At 42.1% G+C, this 15,180-nt stretch overlaps 2 protein-coding genes across 4 annotated transcripts in view; one reads left to right on the forward strand and one right to left on the reverse strand.

Annotated features, from left to right (window-relative positions):
- Positions 1 to 4,473, forward strand: part of LOC309571504 (rap1 GTPase-activating protein 1-like) — a gene marked incomplete at its 3' end in the record, with an annotated part of 40,748 nt that extends 36,275 nt beyond the window's left edge. For all 3 annotated transcript variants that reach the window (XM_082279039.1, XM_082279040.1, XM_082279042.1), the window contains 3 exons: positions 2,155 to 2,240; positions 2,394 to 2,464; positions 4,433 to 4,473. In XM_082279039.1, the coding sequence (XP_082135165.1) occupies positions 2,155 to 2,240; positions 2,394 to 2,417 (110 nt within the window). The remainder of the gene's footprint in view (positions 1 to 2,154; positions 2,241 to 2,393; positions 2,465 to 4,432) is intronic.
- A 742-nt stretch (positions 4,474 to 5,215) lies between these two features.
- GSTK1 (glutathione S-transferase kappa 1) lies at positions 5,216 to 12,819 on the reverse strand. Its single transcript, XM_082279098.1, has 8 exons — positions 12,667 to 12,819; positions 12,024 to 12,105; positions 11,137 to 11,265; positions 10,685 to 10,785; positions 10,233 to 10,268; positions 7,440 to 7,556; positions 6,829 to 6,922; positions 5,216 to 5,522 (listed from the first exon to the last, which is right to left on the reverse strand). The coding sequence occupies exons 1-8, from the start codon at positions 12,730 to 12,732 to the stop codon at positions 5,482 to 5,484; spliced, it is 666 nt and encodes a 221-aa protein (XP_082135224.1). The 5' UTR covers positions 12,733 to 12,819; the 3' UTR covers positions 5,216 to 5,481.
- Positions 12,820 to 15,180: the final 2,361 nt, after the last annotated feature.

The following is a 15,180-nucleotide window of genomic DNA, read 5'->3' on the forward strand; positions in this document are numbered from 1 at the left end:
AACATTTGTTGCTGAAAGGCTGGAATAGGAGCATGTTGAGGTGGTAAGAGATACTAGGGATTATGTGTATGGCAAGGAAGAGAGTTGGTTGGAAGGAACCGTGAGATCTTTATAGGAATTGGGTGAAAAAGTATTGTTTGTAAAGATTACAAGGGTCAGACAGTGGAGCCAATTTACTTTGAAGAAAGAGTTAGGTCTCAGGCTCCACAGCTGCCGCATATGAGATATCAAGAGTGGCCATGAGATAGATCCCTGCTTAAAATTGTCTGTATCTTAGCAACACCACTGAAGATGTGATACTGTCAGATATTTTGCAGAAACTTCTGTTCCTCTTTTGTTGTGGATGCTGGAGGCAGGGATGCTTTCCAGTGGCCTCTGCTACTCTTCACAGATAGTTTGCCTGTTTGCTCACTCCTTATTGTCTCTCAGTATATAAATCATTATTAGGCATCACTGAGAATAATCATTACAGAGAATGCAATGTAAAGTTCAACATAATTTTTAGGTTTTACAAGCCTGGGGACAGAGAGCAGTATCCTGGTGTTTTAGTTTTGCCCTTTATTGAGCTATCCAGGAACTATTCAGCCACAGTTAATGCACTGTGTTAAATCAGTCTGAACTGACTTTTTTTTTAATGGAAGCCCACTGTGAGTCCAGATCCTACACTGAATGATTCAAGCATTCCTAACCCATGCACACATTCTTGGGTTCTCCAATTTGCTTTCAGATTGAGAGGGCAAAGTTACAGGAAAAGGAAAAGAAAAATGTCAGCAGTGTGTGGTCATCATGCTCCCAGATCAAGACATAGAGAACTGCCATTGCCAAAATATTTTCTGAGTTGGCTTTGAAGCACCAACATGTCTCATGTGCCAGTGCATATCACATGAGGCAGAGGTGACTTTCCCCCTAGCCTCAAGGGCAGGATAAAAATTCAGCTATAACTCTCCTTAAACCCTTAGATACTTCCAGTAGTGTTAGGTGTGTTTTTATTCAGTTACTTGGCCTATTAGTCACTTCCTACAAAAAGCATGTATCATAATTAAATTTCAGCATAGTAGACCTGGGACATACACAAAATAGAGAAGAACCCTCATACTGTAAATTCATGTTGTTTTAAAACCAGAGTTTAGCAACATTTGGCAGTGATTTACCAGTTTAGTTTTTAAATCTCAGTTTTAAATTACATAATGAAACTGGGAAAGGGGATAGTCTACCTTGGAAAAAATGCTGAAAAAATAGTTGCATCTCATCTGTTTCCTAGAAAATACTGGTGTGACATATAAGTCAAAAAGAAAAAAGTGTTCCTGGGAAAAGCATTTTAGCTTACCATCTTACTGCAGGAATCCCTCATTTGCTTTCTTCACTTTCCTAATTGAAAGACAGCTAGATATGCCATCAGAGGTATTCACCTGCTCATTCTACCCCTTAGCACATTCCACACTGATATAAATTCTTTAATTCAAACTCTTTCCATTTTCCTCTGATTTAAAGAAAAGAGTTATAATACAGATTTACTGTTGTGACACATTTATGCATAAACTCCCACAAATGTTACTGGTTATGAAATTACCATATTTAGTAGTTTTAACCATAGAATGAATAGAATGGAGAATCACTTAAGAATAAATTTAGAATGGTTTAAGAAGGCTGTTGTGTTATGGTGAATATAAACTGATTACAGAAAACAAAAGAATGCTTGTAATTTGTGAGTTTTGTGGAGTATTTAATCCCTGGTTTTGCCATGGTGTTGATATGTGATGAGAGGCAAATTCCTTAAACCCTGAGGTCAGATGTGGGAATCTCAAGGGAGGGGTCAGAGGGAAAAGGAAGACAAACATCGTGAGAGCGTAAGATTAGAGTCTGCTTCACAAATGTGTCTCCTTGGGAATAAGGCATTCAGATTGTCTGGAACCAGTGGCTGATGGGTTTTTTTTAAATGAAATGAAAGCAGTCACTTTCCTCATGTTTCAAGCTGGAATGATAAATAGGTCAAGGTAACACTAGTCAGTTTGGGCACAGATACATTCCTTTCACTCTTACCTGTGGATGAGCCACAGATCTGTGAAAACTTTGGGGTAAAACCTGCTATGTGTGCAGCTCCTGGGATACCCTCTTGATTATTTCTGTATTGTTCTGTGCTTGGTTCCCTTCTAGGAAGCAGGTTGCTTCCTTCCAGCAGTGTTGCTGGCTCCACTGGAAAAGGAAAAGGCAGCAAAGCAGATGCTCAGCACCATAATCCAGTAAGTGCTTTAATAAAATGTTTCCTTCTCACTTGCACAGAGATAAGGATGGGAGAAAAGAGAGAGACTTTTTTAGGAGTTGCACGCTGGGGGTTGAAAGAGCAGTAGGAAGGTGCTTTCAGGGGGAGGCTAAAGCAGTGCCTTGTTCTGCAGGCCTCCATTTTGTGCTGTGTGTGATGTCAGCGCTGGAGGACTGTCTGCTGCACGCGGGGTGAGGAGCACAGGTAATGGACACGGGGTGGAGAGCCACGGGCCCCTGGCCATCCCTGCCTCACTGAAACAGTGCAGCAAATGCTGTACAGCTGCTCAGGAAACAGAGTTAGTCCTGTACCTTCTTCCCCAAGTGATCTTCCTTGGCCAGCCACTCTGGCCTGTGTGATTTACCTAAGCTCTCCCTTCCTTGGTTGCCTCGTCCCTCTCAGGGAACAGCATTTTCCATTGAGATTCTTCTCTTTGCCCTAATCTAGGCACAGGTTTTTTCTCTTGTCTTTGATTGTTCAGTTTTCTTTGCTCAGATGCAGCCTACCTTCCTCTGTGCCTAACCTCTGCTTTTTATAGTTTCATTACTTTACAGACCCCCTTTCTGTTGCTCATTTTCTGATGATGTGCCTGTCTGTACACTTGCTTATTTGCCTTCAGCCTAGCATTGGTGGGATGTACTTGTTCATGCCAGTTTCACAGCTTTTCCAGGCATGGGAAGTGGGACTTGATTTCCTGGTGAGGTCTGTAACAGAGCAAAGGGGAACACAACTGCAGGTTTGTTCCCTAGAATTCATAGTCCAGTTTTTCCTGTGTTGCTGAGAGTCTCCTTTTGCTCAATGTCCCTTTCCTTGCCCAGTATCTTCTCTGGCCTGACAGCTAAACAGCTGCCTTGAAAGTGGTGATGTGAGCCTCTCAGGAACTAGTCTGGTATATAGCTGAGTAGAAGAGATACTATCTTTATGGAAGAAAATTCTTCCAGCTATTCCTAAATATTCCTAAATAGCTTGTAGTTTTTATTATTGCTGTTTAGATCCTCAGTGCTCAAGTTTTAGCTGCCCTGCCACCTTGTGGCATTCAGAGCAGTCAGGTGAACAGTTCAGCTCCATGTGGTGGTGGCCACTGGTGCCACAGCAGATCAGAGAGGGGAGCTGGTACTCACCACTGAGACTGCTTCAGTGTGTGCTACGACAAAGATCAGAACTGAGCATGACAGTGCAGCTGCCAGCCAGAGTTTACTGGGGTCACCCCCAGAGTGTCTGCCAAGAGCTTGTGCTCACATCATGTCTGTAACACAGGAGCAGGGTTGTCTAAACAAGGGGCAGAACTCCCTCAAAGTTCTGCTCCCACACAGGCAAATTTTGCTCAAAATAGGTACGGAGTCAGAATTGCAACAACATGCAAACTCACTGATACAAAGACTGTGGTTTTGCATTTACTGGTGGCTATTACAGGCAATAAGCAATGTATCTCAGTAGTGCTTAAATGCCTTAAATGCTTAAGCGTTTTGAGCATTTAATTTCCAGATTTGAAGTAGGTTGAAGAGCATTTAAGATCATTTTGTGAAATATATTTCAGTCTGTAAGATCCATCTCTTTTGGTCTTTCTGCCAGATCAACAACGTTCTGCCACCAAGGCTGTTTATTTTTCAATCAATCTGGTTCAAAGAACAGAGTTTCATGAGACCCTGGTTTTCACTGTGAGATTATTTCCAGATGTTCTTTGAATTCTCCCCAGCTCCTTAACAGAGTTCATTATTTTCATAAAAGGGCATTTTGCCCATGTCTGAGACAGCACTACTGGCTTAAAGTGATGTTTTCATCATTCTATTTTATCACAACCTCTGAATCAGTTTGATAGCACAGATTGGAGGCTAGCAAGTTTCAGGGGAGAAATGGTAAAAAATTTCTTTAACATGGCTACAAGGGACTCAAAGAAACCTACATACATGGCACGCACATACATGGTAACTTCCCCATCATTCTAACTCCTCTTATTTCTCACAAAGATTTCCTTAAGTTCAGGCTGGATTTGCCCAAAGACTAACGGGTGCACTGGTAGAAAGGAGGAAGGACTCCTCCAATCCTAGAGTATTTCCTGAAGAGCTGAAAGAAGTAAAAATTGTGGATGGGGAAACAAATGATACTCCCACGACACTTACAGCTCTAAGAACATGAAGGATACAGATTTTTTTTTCTAATCCTTTGTTCCAGGATTTGCTGTTAAAGTGAAAACACGTGAATATGCTTTACCTTGAAGTTCAGAAAAAGATAAAAAAGGGAATTCCAGCTGCTGCTGTTTCATTCAGTGATGCATCAGAGACAGTGTGGAATCACTGAGAAATCAAACTTCATATGAACCAAATTTCTGTGTGTTATTCCAATTCAGCCAATACAGGGCCAGGCTCAAACTGTTTCCATGTGAAATTTCTTAATTTTACTGTTTGCATACCTTTCCCTCTGCAGACTACATGAGGGCATCCTTGAGGAAGCAAAACAGTCTAGTTCAGTTACCAGCTGAACCTACAATGGTGCTCACCATCGTCCTCCAAAGACATTACTGTAAAACTTGGATTAATTAAAAACCCCTGCAAGGTTTAGGGTTGGTGCCCAAGAATGCACGTGTGTGATGGTTTCCTCAAATGTCTGTCACTGCAGAGCAAGGTGTATCAAGTATTCTCCAGGATGGGGACAGTTCCTTTTGAAATACTTGATTGGTTCCCTAGACTCTTCTTTGGGCTTGAATTGTGACCTTTCCAGCTGCCATGATGCAAAGTAAAAGGAAGCATTAATACCTTAGCCTGTGCTTCTTCTGTCTATGTAGTACACTGGACTTAAAATAAAAGCGGAATGTGGCCAGCTTCTCTTAGGTTGTGTGTGTGTGTTTATAAAGGACAAGCAGGAAGACATGAGAAATCCAGAGATTGCCGTCCAGTAACTATGTAATCCTCATGTTTTTAGGGTAAGGGAAAGAAAATCAACCGGGAAAGAAGAATGTTCACTCTGCAAGAAGTTAAATCTTTAATCTCTAATGTTAATCTTTGATCTGTTGAAAGAAAGGAAGCACATTTGTATTGGCAAACACGTCACCTGGCTGGTAATACTGGCAAGCCTTGAAACTCTTCGAAATTAGAGATGCAACCAAGCTGTAAAGTTAACTCTTAAGGATGAGAAAGCCATCTCTCCATAAAATTGAATACATTCAGATAATCGCTGAGGATTGTCACATATATTTTCTTTCCTATATATTTCTCCAGGACTTTTCACAGCTTGGAGCTTGGAACTGGTCCCAGCCATTTTTCACCTGCAAGACAAACCAGCACAAAAGAGACAGTTAAAATGTAATCCATAGAAGTGATTGGCCGGTCATTTTTCTGCAGCAGGATTGCTGTTCCTACTCTTTTGAAGAGTAACTACTGGTGATGGGATACAGATTTATATCTTGTTTGGCATGCTTCAGCCAGCTCCATAAATCTTTAACTGTCTAGTCACAACTGAAACTGTACAGAAGAATTCTTTTCCTCTATGACAGATGAGACATTCTGCAGGTCTGGGGTATTCCATGAGGGTCAAATCAGTTCTTCTTAGGACTCGTTTTTGGGGGGCTGGGAGTTACAAAAAAAGGGTGCAAGGCTGGGGAGTCAGAGAATCGAAAGGAAAATCTGATTAAGTCCTTGGAGTTGAGACGAGAAACCAGGCCACAAAATTCCAGTCAGTATTAGTAACTACTGTAGTGGGTGCTGGGTACTCTTCTTCCTCACTCTCATGTTCATCAAGAATATTTTATAGAATCAGAAACTCATCCAGAAGACTAAAAAAAAAAAAACCCCCTCAAAAAATTTCCCTTCTGTTTAAGCCTATGACTAATACTAATTTGCATGAATTAATACTTTCTACTGAATGTTTTCCACAAATGCATGAGAGCTAATTATGTGCATAATTCTTTCTAGAGACGTACTCTCTCAAGTGCCACATCTTGAGCTCAATAGTCAAATGTCCTCTAACTCATAAAAACAGGTGACTTTAGTTTTATTATTTATCACAACCTACTTCAATCCCTTAAAGAATTTAGTGTGTATTCTGTTAATAGAAAAATGAAAAGAAGGATGGCCAGTATTTGAGTAGCTTTTAAAAAGTTGTGTAGGTAGACACAAGTTATGGGTTGGGGAGCTGTAATAATGTACTTTTACTAAGAAGGAACAGCTGTAATGTGAAAATGTTAGAACTACCAAAAAAAAAAAAAAAAAAAAAACAAACAAAAAAAGTAGCACCAGCCATAGTCTTAATCTTAGCCAAGGCCTATTGTCAAGGTTAAGTACAAATATTTTGAGAACTGAAGAGTTTCAGTAGTAGTTTGAGAATGGCACATGGAGCACAAAGCATTGAAACATACCAAGAGAGGATGGAGAACTCAAGTTACTTCTGGTCTGGAAAATTTGGTCACTCTAAGTGTACTGAGACAGATTTCAGTCAGCAGTTTCATTCCACGAGAAGAATAACCATAATTAACATTTGAAAGCCCTTAAGAGTGTTTTACTCAGCTGCATTACATATTTCATTACAAGAGGGTGAAAGCATAAAACCAAAGTGATGTTATAAGGTAGACTCACCTATAACACTGCCTAGCAGCTCTAAACGATCAGAGCCAAAAAAGAGATGAGGTTCCCCATCATAATGTGCCACAACAGCAGGCATCCCAAATGCCTATTGACACCATGGAGATGAAACAGAGAATGTTACAATGAGAGAATTTCTTGCAGACACATCATCAATCTCCAGGAATAAATCCCAATATCTTCTACTTTTTCTCATCCCCTTCTTTTCACCTTCTTCATTCTTAAAGATAAGTCTAATGAAGCCATTTCAAAGTAGATGTCTCTCCAGAGCCTGTGTGCCCCTTTTGAAGGAGCATAAAAAACAACCTGATTAATCCACAGTTCTGTTTCAAATAGCAATAAATGGTATCTCTTAGTACTGGTCCTGTCCTTGCTGTCCAGCTGGAATGAGCTGAGTGGGTCAACCTTGTTTTCCCAGATGACAGCGAGATAAACTACCAACAACAGTGAGGTGGCTTTCACACACTGAAATACAAGGAGTACCCTGAAGGGATTGTCTATATAGTGCTTTCTAATCATCACCCTCATTGTTCCTTGCTTCCCTGTATTCTTAATAGGGAAGGAATGCATAGCTGTGAAGCCCAATGCCATTGGAAGCATCTCACCCCATATTTAATCGCTTCAGCTGTTGTCTCTTTCAGTCGGTCCTTCACTGCAGGGGATGAAATCATTTCAAGTGCCTTCTGGGAGAGCTCTGCTGAGAGCCCAGCCTGTCGGGCAACCTGAGAAAAGATTATATAATTAAGAATTATATAATTCTCTCTAATAGTAAATACTCTAATTCCTACCCTGGTCTAATTAATTTAATCTTCAGTATTATCACCTAAGGTCTACTGCCAAAAAAATTCAAAATACTCTTGAAGCACTTCTTGCACAATTGTCTTGCTGTATTCCCAACCTATTCATCATTTAACAACTCTCAGATACAAAGCAGAAGAGACATTTTAAACTTCCAAGCCCCAAATCTGCACTTTTTTCCCCAGTAGTTCTGAAATTGAATAAAAAAAAAAAGAACCTTTGATACAATGACTCATCAGATAACTTACAAAAAGCTCAAGCTGGTGTTATGAAAAATAAAATCTCACTGTACAAGCTTACCAAGACAAACAGTTCGTGTGACAAATGTGGGATCTGTAAGTGATACTACATGAAGGGCACTGTAAATCACAGAGGTTAAACAGTTGCCGCTGTTACTGCTGTATCTTTTTCACCTCCCCTGTGCCTCTGCCACACAGGAATGAGACTAAGTAGCCAAATTCAAAGGTACAATGTTTATCTGGTAACTATAAGTACCCCTCTTAATTAAGTGTTTCACACACACACAAAAAAAAAAAGGTAAAAAGAAAAAAAAGAAATACAGTATTGCACATGGACAAGTAAGCCTGCACATGCAGGTGTTAATGACTATTTCTTTCTTTCAATCACCTTTTCTGTTTAGCACCCACATTTTCTTGTAACCTTCTCCCACTTACACATCAGGGAAACGAGGAGGTCTTTCTGACTGTGCTTGAACAGGAGGTTAAACAAGTGTAGCCCTGGACTAGAACAAAATGCTTGGTAGCCACAGTGTTTAGACTGCAATATTTACACAGTGATGTAGTATCTGGTCCTCACCATTTCAGGGCAGAAAGAGTGTGTAAGTGGGCTGGGGCAGAATTCAGACTGTACATTGCTGCTATAGCAATTTATGTGAAGCTACTGCTGACTGAATAAAGAAGTAAAAAAAATACTGAGGAATTATTACCAAGTAAAAAATGTTTCATTTTCTTGACTGATGAGTAAAATAAATTCACCTATAAAGACTCAGATGATTGGGTTGGGCCCTCTTATCCACCTTTGGATGACAAATTTCCAGAAGAGAGGAAAGTTTAGTACTTGCTGCAGGAGTGAATGAAGACAGACACAAGCAGACAAGGGCACACCTCCCTCTGCCTTGATGAACGGGGGTGATACTCACTGGCTGCCAAACTGTGACTAAATTAGAGATCTTTCTGAGTATGGAGTTTGTGGCACTGAAGTTCTGCATGTCCTTGCTTTATTTAAATAATGATGGATTCAGAGGCTATGTGACAATGTTCTGTATATAATTTTGTGCTGAGTCTAGCTGGGATGGAGCTGCTTCTCTTCACAGCAGCTGCTATGGTTTTGTGTTTCAGATCTGTGACCAAAACAATGCTGATAACATCCTAAATATTTTAGCTATTGATGAATGGTGTTTGCACAGTGTTGAGGAAGTCTCTGGTTCTCACTTTTCCCCCACAGTGAATAAACTAGGGCTTCACCAGAGGCTGGGAGATGACCTGAACTAACCAGAGATATACCATGCTCAACAGTAATTGGTGAGGAGGTGGTTTAGGGAGGTTAACCTTTTTCTTGGGAACTGGCTGAACATCAGTCTGCATGTAGGAGGTGGTTCTTTGTTTTCTTTCACTCTGCTTCCACTTCTCTTCTGCTTATTAAGCAATTTTATCTCAACCCACAAGTTTTCTGTCTTCTATTCTTCCTTTCCTCTTCCCCTGTCCTCCTGGGCAGTGGGAGGAAGCAAGTGAGCACCTGTGTGGTGCTTGGCTGCCTACCACAGTGAAAGTGCCACACTTTAATTTTATCCTTCAAATCATGCTTCTTAAAAAAGCAAAATGCAAACATTTGCTGAAATGTTGGTAAAAAAAGATACATTAAGATGAAGCTGAAGTGCAAGGACTAGACTTGGGGGGAACAGCAAGACTGCCAGTTTCAGATTTCAGCTAGGGACCTTGGATAGGAGAGATTAGTCATGGACAATTCCTCTCTTTTCTTCATATTCCAAGAACATAAAATGTAGAAAGGAGAGCCCTTCAAGAGGATCTCCTGGTATACTAACTTACCTGCCATCACAGCTTTTACTGTAATAAACAAAATCGAAACAGCAAAAGAAAGTACATCAAGAGTATAATTTCCAGGCATATAAGAGGGAAATACAGCACTGAGCTTAATAGAAAACCTGACTCCATCACTCCAAGGAAAGTCAGCTTCCCCAAGTGTTCCATTTCACCTGGAAATTTCATATAGCAGCAATACCTCAATGCATTCTACAGAAACTTTTCATACTTTCATGACTGTTAATGAAATAATACCAACAGATAACTCATTGTCCTGCCTGGGTATCTTGCCACATGAGTTAATAAAAAAAAGTGGCTTCTGGTTCTGAGTGTCATACAAAGCATGACAGGAAATAAAAACCCCAAAACATTCCAAACAGAGCTGCTAGGGAAATTAAATAAATTTTTTTTCTACCTGAAATTTTCCAATACTCCAAGTGTTCATTTGACTAAGCTGTGTTTATGTCTATTACTGATCCAAGTCATCAATAAGAGTCTCTATAAAAAATGCAGAAGCACCAAGAAAAAGGAGACACTTACAGCCAAGATGTTCTCTGGCTGACTGATATCTTCATGCTGGTGAAAGAATAGAATAAGTAAATCAGCATTTAAGAAACAAAAGCTCAGCTCTGGACTTAAAAGCAAGTTTTCTAAGAAAACAGAAACAAACCCAATACTAGTTGCTGGAGAAATGACCTCAGAAAAGGTCTTAAGTCAGCTAATCTAGGAATGTATTAAAGTGTTTTCTGATATGAACCACTGATCCACACAGCCCATTGGACCCACCATACAGACCTAAAAGAAGGCATATTAAGCTGACTATAAGCTTGTTCTTTTCCTAGTGGCTCCTGAACCATTGTGACTTTAAGTTCCTGCTATGACTTTTCATTAAAAGACATTTTCTTCCTCTTGCTGAAATTCCACATTTGAATGATGTGGGACAGGAAAGGTGACAAGAAAAGCTCAAGAAGTTGGCCACATAAAATACTGACCTGTGACCAAAACCGCATCCAGAACTCCCTAGATAAGGGTTCCAGGTACTGTGGGTTTGTCATGTCAATGGCTGTGACAAAGCGCATGGCCGCCAGACTGCCTGGATTCGTGGGGAGACAGAGAACAGAGACAAGGCACAGGATCAGGAGCAGGGGTGGTCTGCACGAGTGCCACCTAAAACCAGCGTGATCTCCCCTGTTAACAGTCCTGAGAAACCCACAGTCTGTAGTAGCTCATGTTGATCCACAGTTATCTCCCACGCTAGTATCATTCACAGCCATATTTCTCCAGAGATTTCTTTCATGGCTTAGAATGCACAGACTTCATACTGCTCACAGGTTCAGGAAAAGGCTGCACACAGGGAATTCATCTCCACCTTTACTGGTAGGGAGAACTCGAACCAGAAGTGCTAGGGATGAGAAATACCAGCTAAGCTAAAACTCTTTCTTACTTGTAGCAAGGATACGCTGGAAGTCATCTCCGGACATGTGTACAGGCACCTGGTAGTATTTTCCCATCCTTTTTATATCCTTCAGCATGTATTCAGCACGCTTTGGTAACATTGCTGGTGGCTTGTTACCTTTTAGGAAAAAGTTCTGTTGAGATTTCCAACTGTATTATAATAACACTGAACAAATTATGCCTCATGTATATATGTGCCTAAGGAAGAATCTAAGTTCATAGTCAAATTTCATATTGGCTTGCTGGAACATACTCAGCTTTTCCAAATATAATGCTATGATTTAAACATGGTTTATTTCAGTTTTGCACTGATCAAACCTTTAAGATAGCTGAATCAGTTTTAAACCAAGGTACAAACGTCCTAGCAGGGATTTATGTTGTTTCAGACAGATTACTTTTACGCCTGAGAACTCCTAATGCATGGGTAAACTGATGCAAAGACTTGTTGATTCATGATTTGTAACTCTTGGTGATCTAATTAAGGCCACGAGTACTGTTTCAGGACATCCTTGTATCCTTCCTGCATACTACAAAGTGCAAGTGTTCTACAAATTAGTTCTGGTTTAAAATCTAACTCTAGGAAAACACTCCATATATTATAATTACTATTATTATTACTATTATTAGTATTGTATTTTAGAGCTGATGAACTTCGGCACAGACTGTCAGTGTAGTTGCAACAGTGTGAAATTCCTTGTGACTTATTTCTCAATCCCTCTGGAGCTCCACAGTCCTATAGTTAATTAGTTACTGGTGCCAAAAGGTAGTTCAGAGCTGGCTCTGTGTGGGCTCTGCACACACCAAGGGCTTGCACACTAGTGCTGTGCTAGTGAAAAAGGTATCTCCCTGCAGTGCTGACCTCCCTATACTCCATACCGGTTTGTTGCATTATGCCACCAAGGAAAGCTGGACGGAAGCGCAAGTCAATATTCCAGATGTGCTGGTACCGGCAGAGAACCTGCAACGTGAAAGAGAAGCGATGGATTCACAGTCAGAGATGTCGATAGAGCTGTGTGCAGCTACGGGAGAAAACAAACACTGCAGATAAATCCTTTCCCATTGTATTAGGGCTAGTCCTAAAGCCTTTTCTGGATGCTGCCAGAGAACTCTGATCTCAGAAAAACTGAGGAGTACCTATTCGTGCCACGACTATGTAAGTCTAACTAGGGTTAAGTAAAGGGCAAGATCAAGCTCATAAATGGAGGCTCGCACTTGTTAAACATGAAAACTATCCCCGAAGCAGAATGTTCAGCACTAACTCCTACACTGCCGTTTGGCCCGGACACGCTTCCCTGGTGTCCCTGGACTTCAACACGCGAGGGAGAAGCCCAGGCATCCCCCAGAGGTGAGAGAAAAAGTAACTGCGGGCCGGGAAGGGCACTGCCGGCAGCCGGCCGGGCGAGCTGCCCTTGAACGGCCCTGCCGAAGGGGAGGCGGCGACGGGACCGGCCGGGCGCCAGAGCCGCTCAGGCACCGCGGAGACCCGGGAGGGGCCTCTCGCCCTCTGCCGCCCCCTCACCTCAAACCCCAGCCAGGAGTACGGGGAGATCACATCGTAAAACAGCTCCACGAGCGTCCGGCCCATCCTGGCCCCGTCCCGTGCCGCGCCTCAGCTCCCCAGCGCCCGCGGCACCGCCCCGGGCAGGGAGCGGGAGCGGGGCGGCTCTTCCGCCCCGCGGGATGGATCCTCCCCCGCCGCCCCTCCGGCTCCGCCTCCCCGCAGCTGCTGCTCGCTCGGCCCCGCCGTGCGGCTCGCTTCGCTGTGTCTCCGGCGAATCCCGGCCCGGGAGGGCGAGGAGGGCTAGGATCGCAGTGGGACCGGAGGCAGCCTGTGTCCTTGTCCATGGCGAGGCCGGGGGAGAGCAGGCTCCCGAGGAGGGAACCCGGGAGCTGACTCAGCGGAGCAGTCCAGCATGTTTTCCCGGCAGCACGGCTTCCCTGCCGGATCAGCAAGCGATTTACGTTCCCCGGTCTTTTTATCCCCCTACCCTCCATGTTCCCACACTTGTTCCTCCTCCATTCACCTAAGCCCTTCCCTTTCCTCACCTTTGGTCCCTCCCTTGCCCATCCCACAGGAAGTCCTGTGCGATGCCGAGCCGCTCTCGTTCTGCCAGGGTTCCCAGCGCCGCGCAGCAGCCCCTGTAAGTTCTGGATGCGATCTGGAACGTACTCCTGGATCCTTCCTCTGGCTGTAATCTTGTTTTTTTAACAAAGCAGCTTTTTGAATTATGAGTAACTTCAACTCAAGAATGAAAAATATGAACTGCCAACAACAGTTTGTGGCCCCTCGCTGAAGTCTTTATTAACACCTGAGTACCGGGCAGTGAGCCAATCGTTAAGAAAAGATTTTGGAGAGAGCCGGGAAGTGTGAAGTCTTTACCAGGCATATTGGTGGCAAAAAAACCCAAAAAACAAAAACCAAACCAAACCAAAAAACCAAAAAACCAAAAAAACAATTAAAAAAAAAAAAAAAGAAAAAAAAAGAAAAAAAAGGAATAAGTGACTGAATAAAAATTCTATTTAGGATAATTGGTAGGGCTTCTCCAAAGGGAAATCCTGCCTTACATTTTTCTCAAGTGGTCAGAAATGCTGCAGAGTGTGACTTTAAAGAGCTGGTATAAGTCACTGCCTCAGGCATCCTCTGAGGTCTGTGGGCTCCTCTCTTCAGGCCACTGGAGCCTATGGATGTGACTGCTGCTTTCCCAAGTGCTGGTTCAGATAGTAGTGAGGCTGAGTGTGTGTCCCAGAGGGATAAATATGTACACACAGAGATGACTCCAACACAGCCGGCTACACAGACTGCAACAAGCACTGCTGCCGGTAACCCCACTCACAAACAATTTCCTTTCCTAGCTGTTTTTTCAAAAGTTTGAAAGATGGGTTTGTGATGAGCTCAGCTGTAGCCTGATTCTCTTGGGTTTCATCCTGTAAGCATCTGTTTTCATCCCTTCTGACAGAAATTTTGCCTGATAGATCCCACAGTTAAGCCATTTTACATCTTTTATTAATCTTGTGCTGTTAATATGATTTCAATCCAATTCCTCCAATTATCCTAAATATTTCCTTGTGCAGATCCCATTCAGGGGCAGACAGAATGCTGTAAGACTTTGGCTACAAATTTTAACACATTTCCAATATCAGTCCACTTGTCGCATTGAGGATTATATACCCCAGTTACCTGGGAAGCACTCAGCTCAACTGGATCATTCCAATGACATCAGATGTTGCCATCTCTGAGTCCCCAAGGATCCCTTCTTTGTTGTCACTGCCTGGTGCACCTGGAGAGAAGTTCTGTCCTGTGTAGATAGTTCTGACAGGGGTAAATAGCCTGCTACACCTTTTTCTGGCATAGAATCAGTTGCTCCTGTCAGTTTCTGCTGCCTTTTCCTGTTCCTTGCAAACACTTTCTACTTTCCCAGTTTTCCTGTTAGTGAGCCAGGAAAAGTAGATTACATGATGCAATTAAATCCCATGGGTGTATGTGTTTCCCACCTTCTGTGCCTCACAGCATGCATGCAGCACACCTGTCAGGTCTTGTTGATGTTGCTGCAGAAGCAATCATCAAGAATTTCTTTCTCAAAGACTTGGCTGAAACAGAATTTTGATGATTTTCTTGCAGTTCAGTCTCCATTCCTAATAATCCCCAGAAAGCTGTCCCATGTATCTGGGAGGAAGAGCATAAATTTGAGATCTTCAGACAGCTTCTAATAATAAAACATCAGAATTCTAAAAATTAACTCAGTAAAAAAATAATTTAAATGAAAGTATTTAAAAATAAAAGAAAAAGTGTCCAGTAAATCTTAGCAACAAGAAATTATAAGAGAAATTTGAAAGATTTTCTTAACTGCCGTGCTTGTTTATCTTCTAAGCATGTAATCACTTCTTTACAAACTTGTGCAAACTAATCCTAAAAGCAGGTTGTTCTGGTTCTACTAGTGCAGGATTAGCATTTTATAAACAGTGGTGTATTCCTGGAAGTGGATTCTGGAAGTGGTGACTTCTAGAAGAAGTCAGTACAGCTCAGCAGTCTCTA

This window comes from Coloeus monedula (assembly GCF_965178545.1).
Source record: "Coloeus monedula genome assembly, chromosome: 3".
Classification (NCBI taxonomy): Eukaryota; Metazoa; Chordata; class Aves; order Passeriformes; family Corvidae; genus Coloeus; species Coloeus monedula.

Excerpts from the sequence above, each read along its gene's own strand:
- GSTK1 (XM_082279098.1), bottom strand. The coding sequence starts at position 12,732 with ATGGGCCGGACGCTCGTGGAGCTGTTTTACGATGTGATCTCCCCGTAC. Across the intron at positions 11,266-12,023 it reads TGGCATAATGCAACAAACCG|GTAACAAGCCACCAGCAATG; the intron begins GTATGGAGTATA and ends TTTTCCTAAAAG. Across the intron at positions 10,269-10,684 it reads GGATGCGGTTTTGGTCACAG|CATGAAGATATCAGTCAGCC; the intron begins GTCAGTATTTTA and ends TTCTTTCACCAG.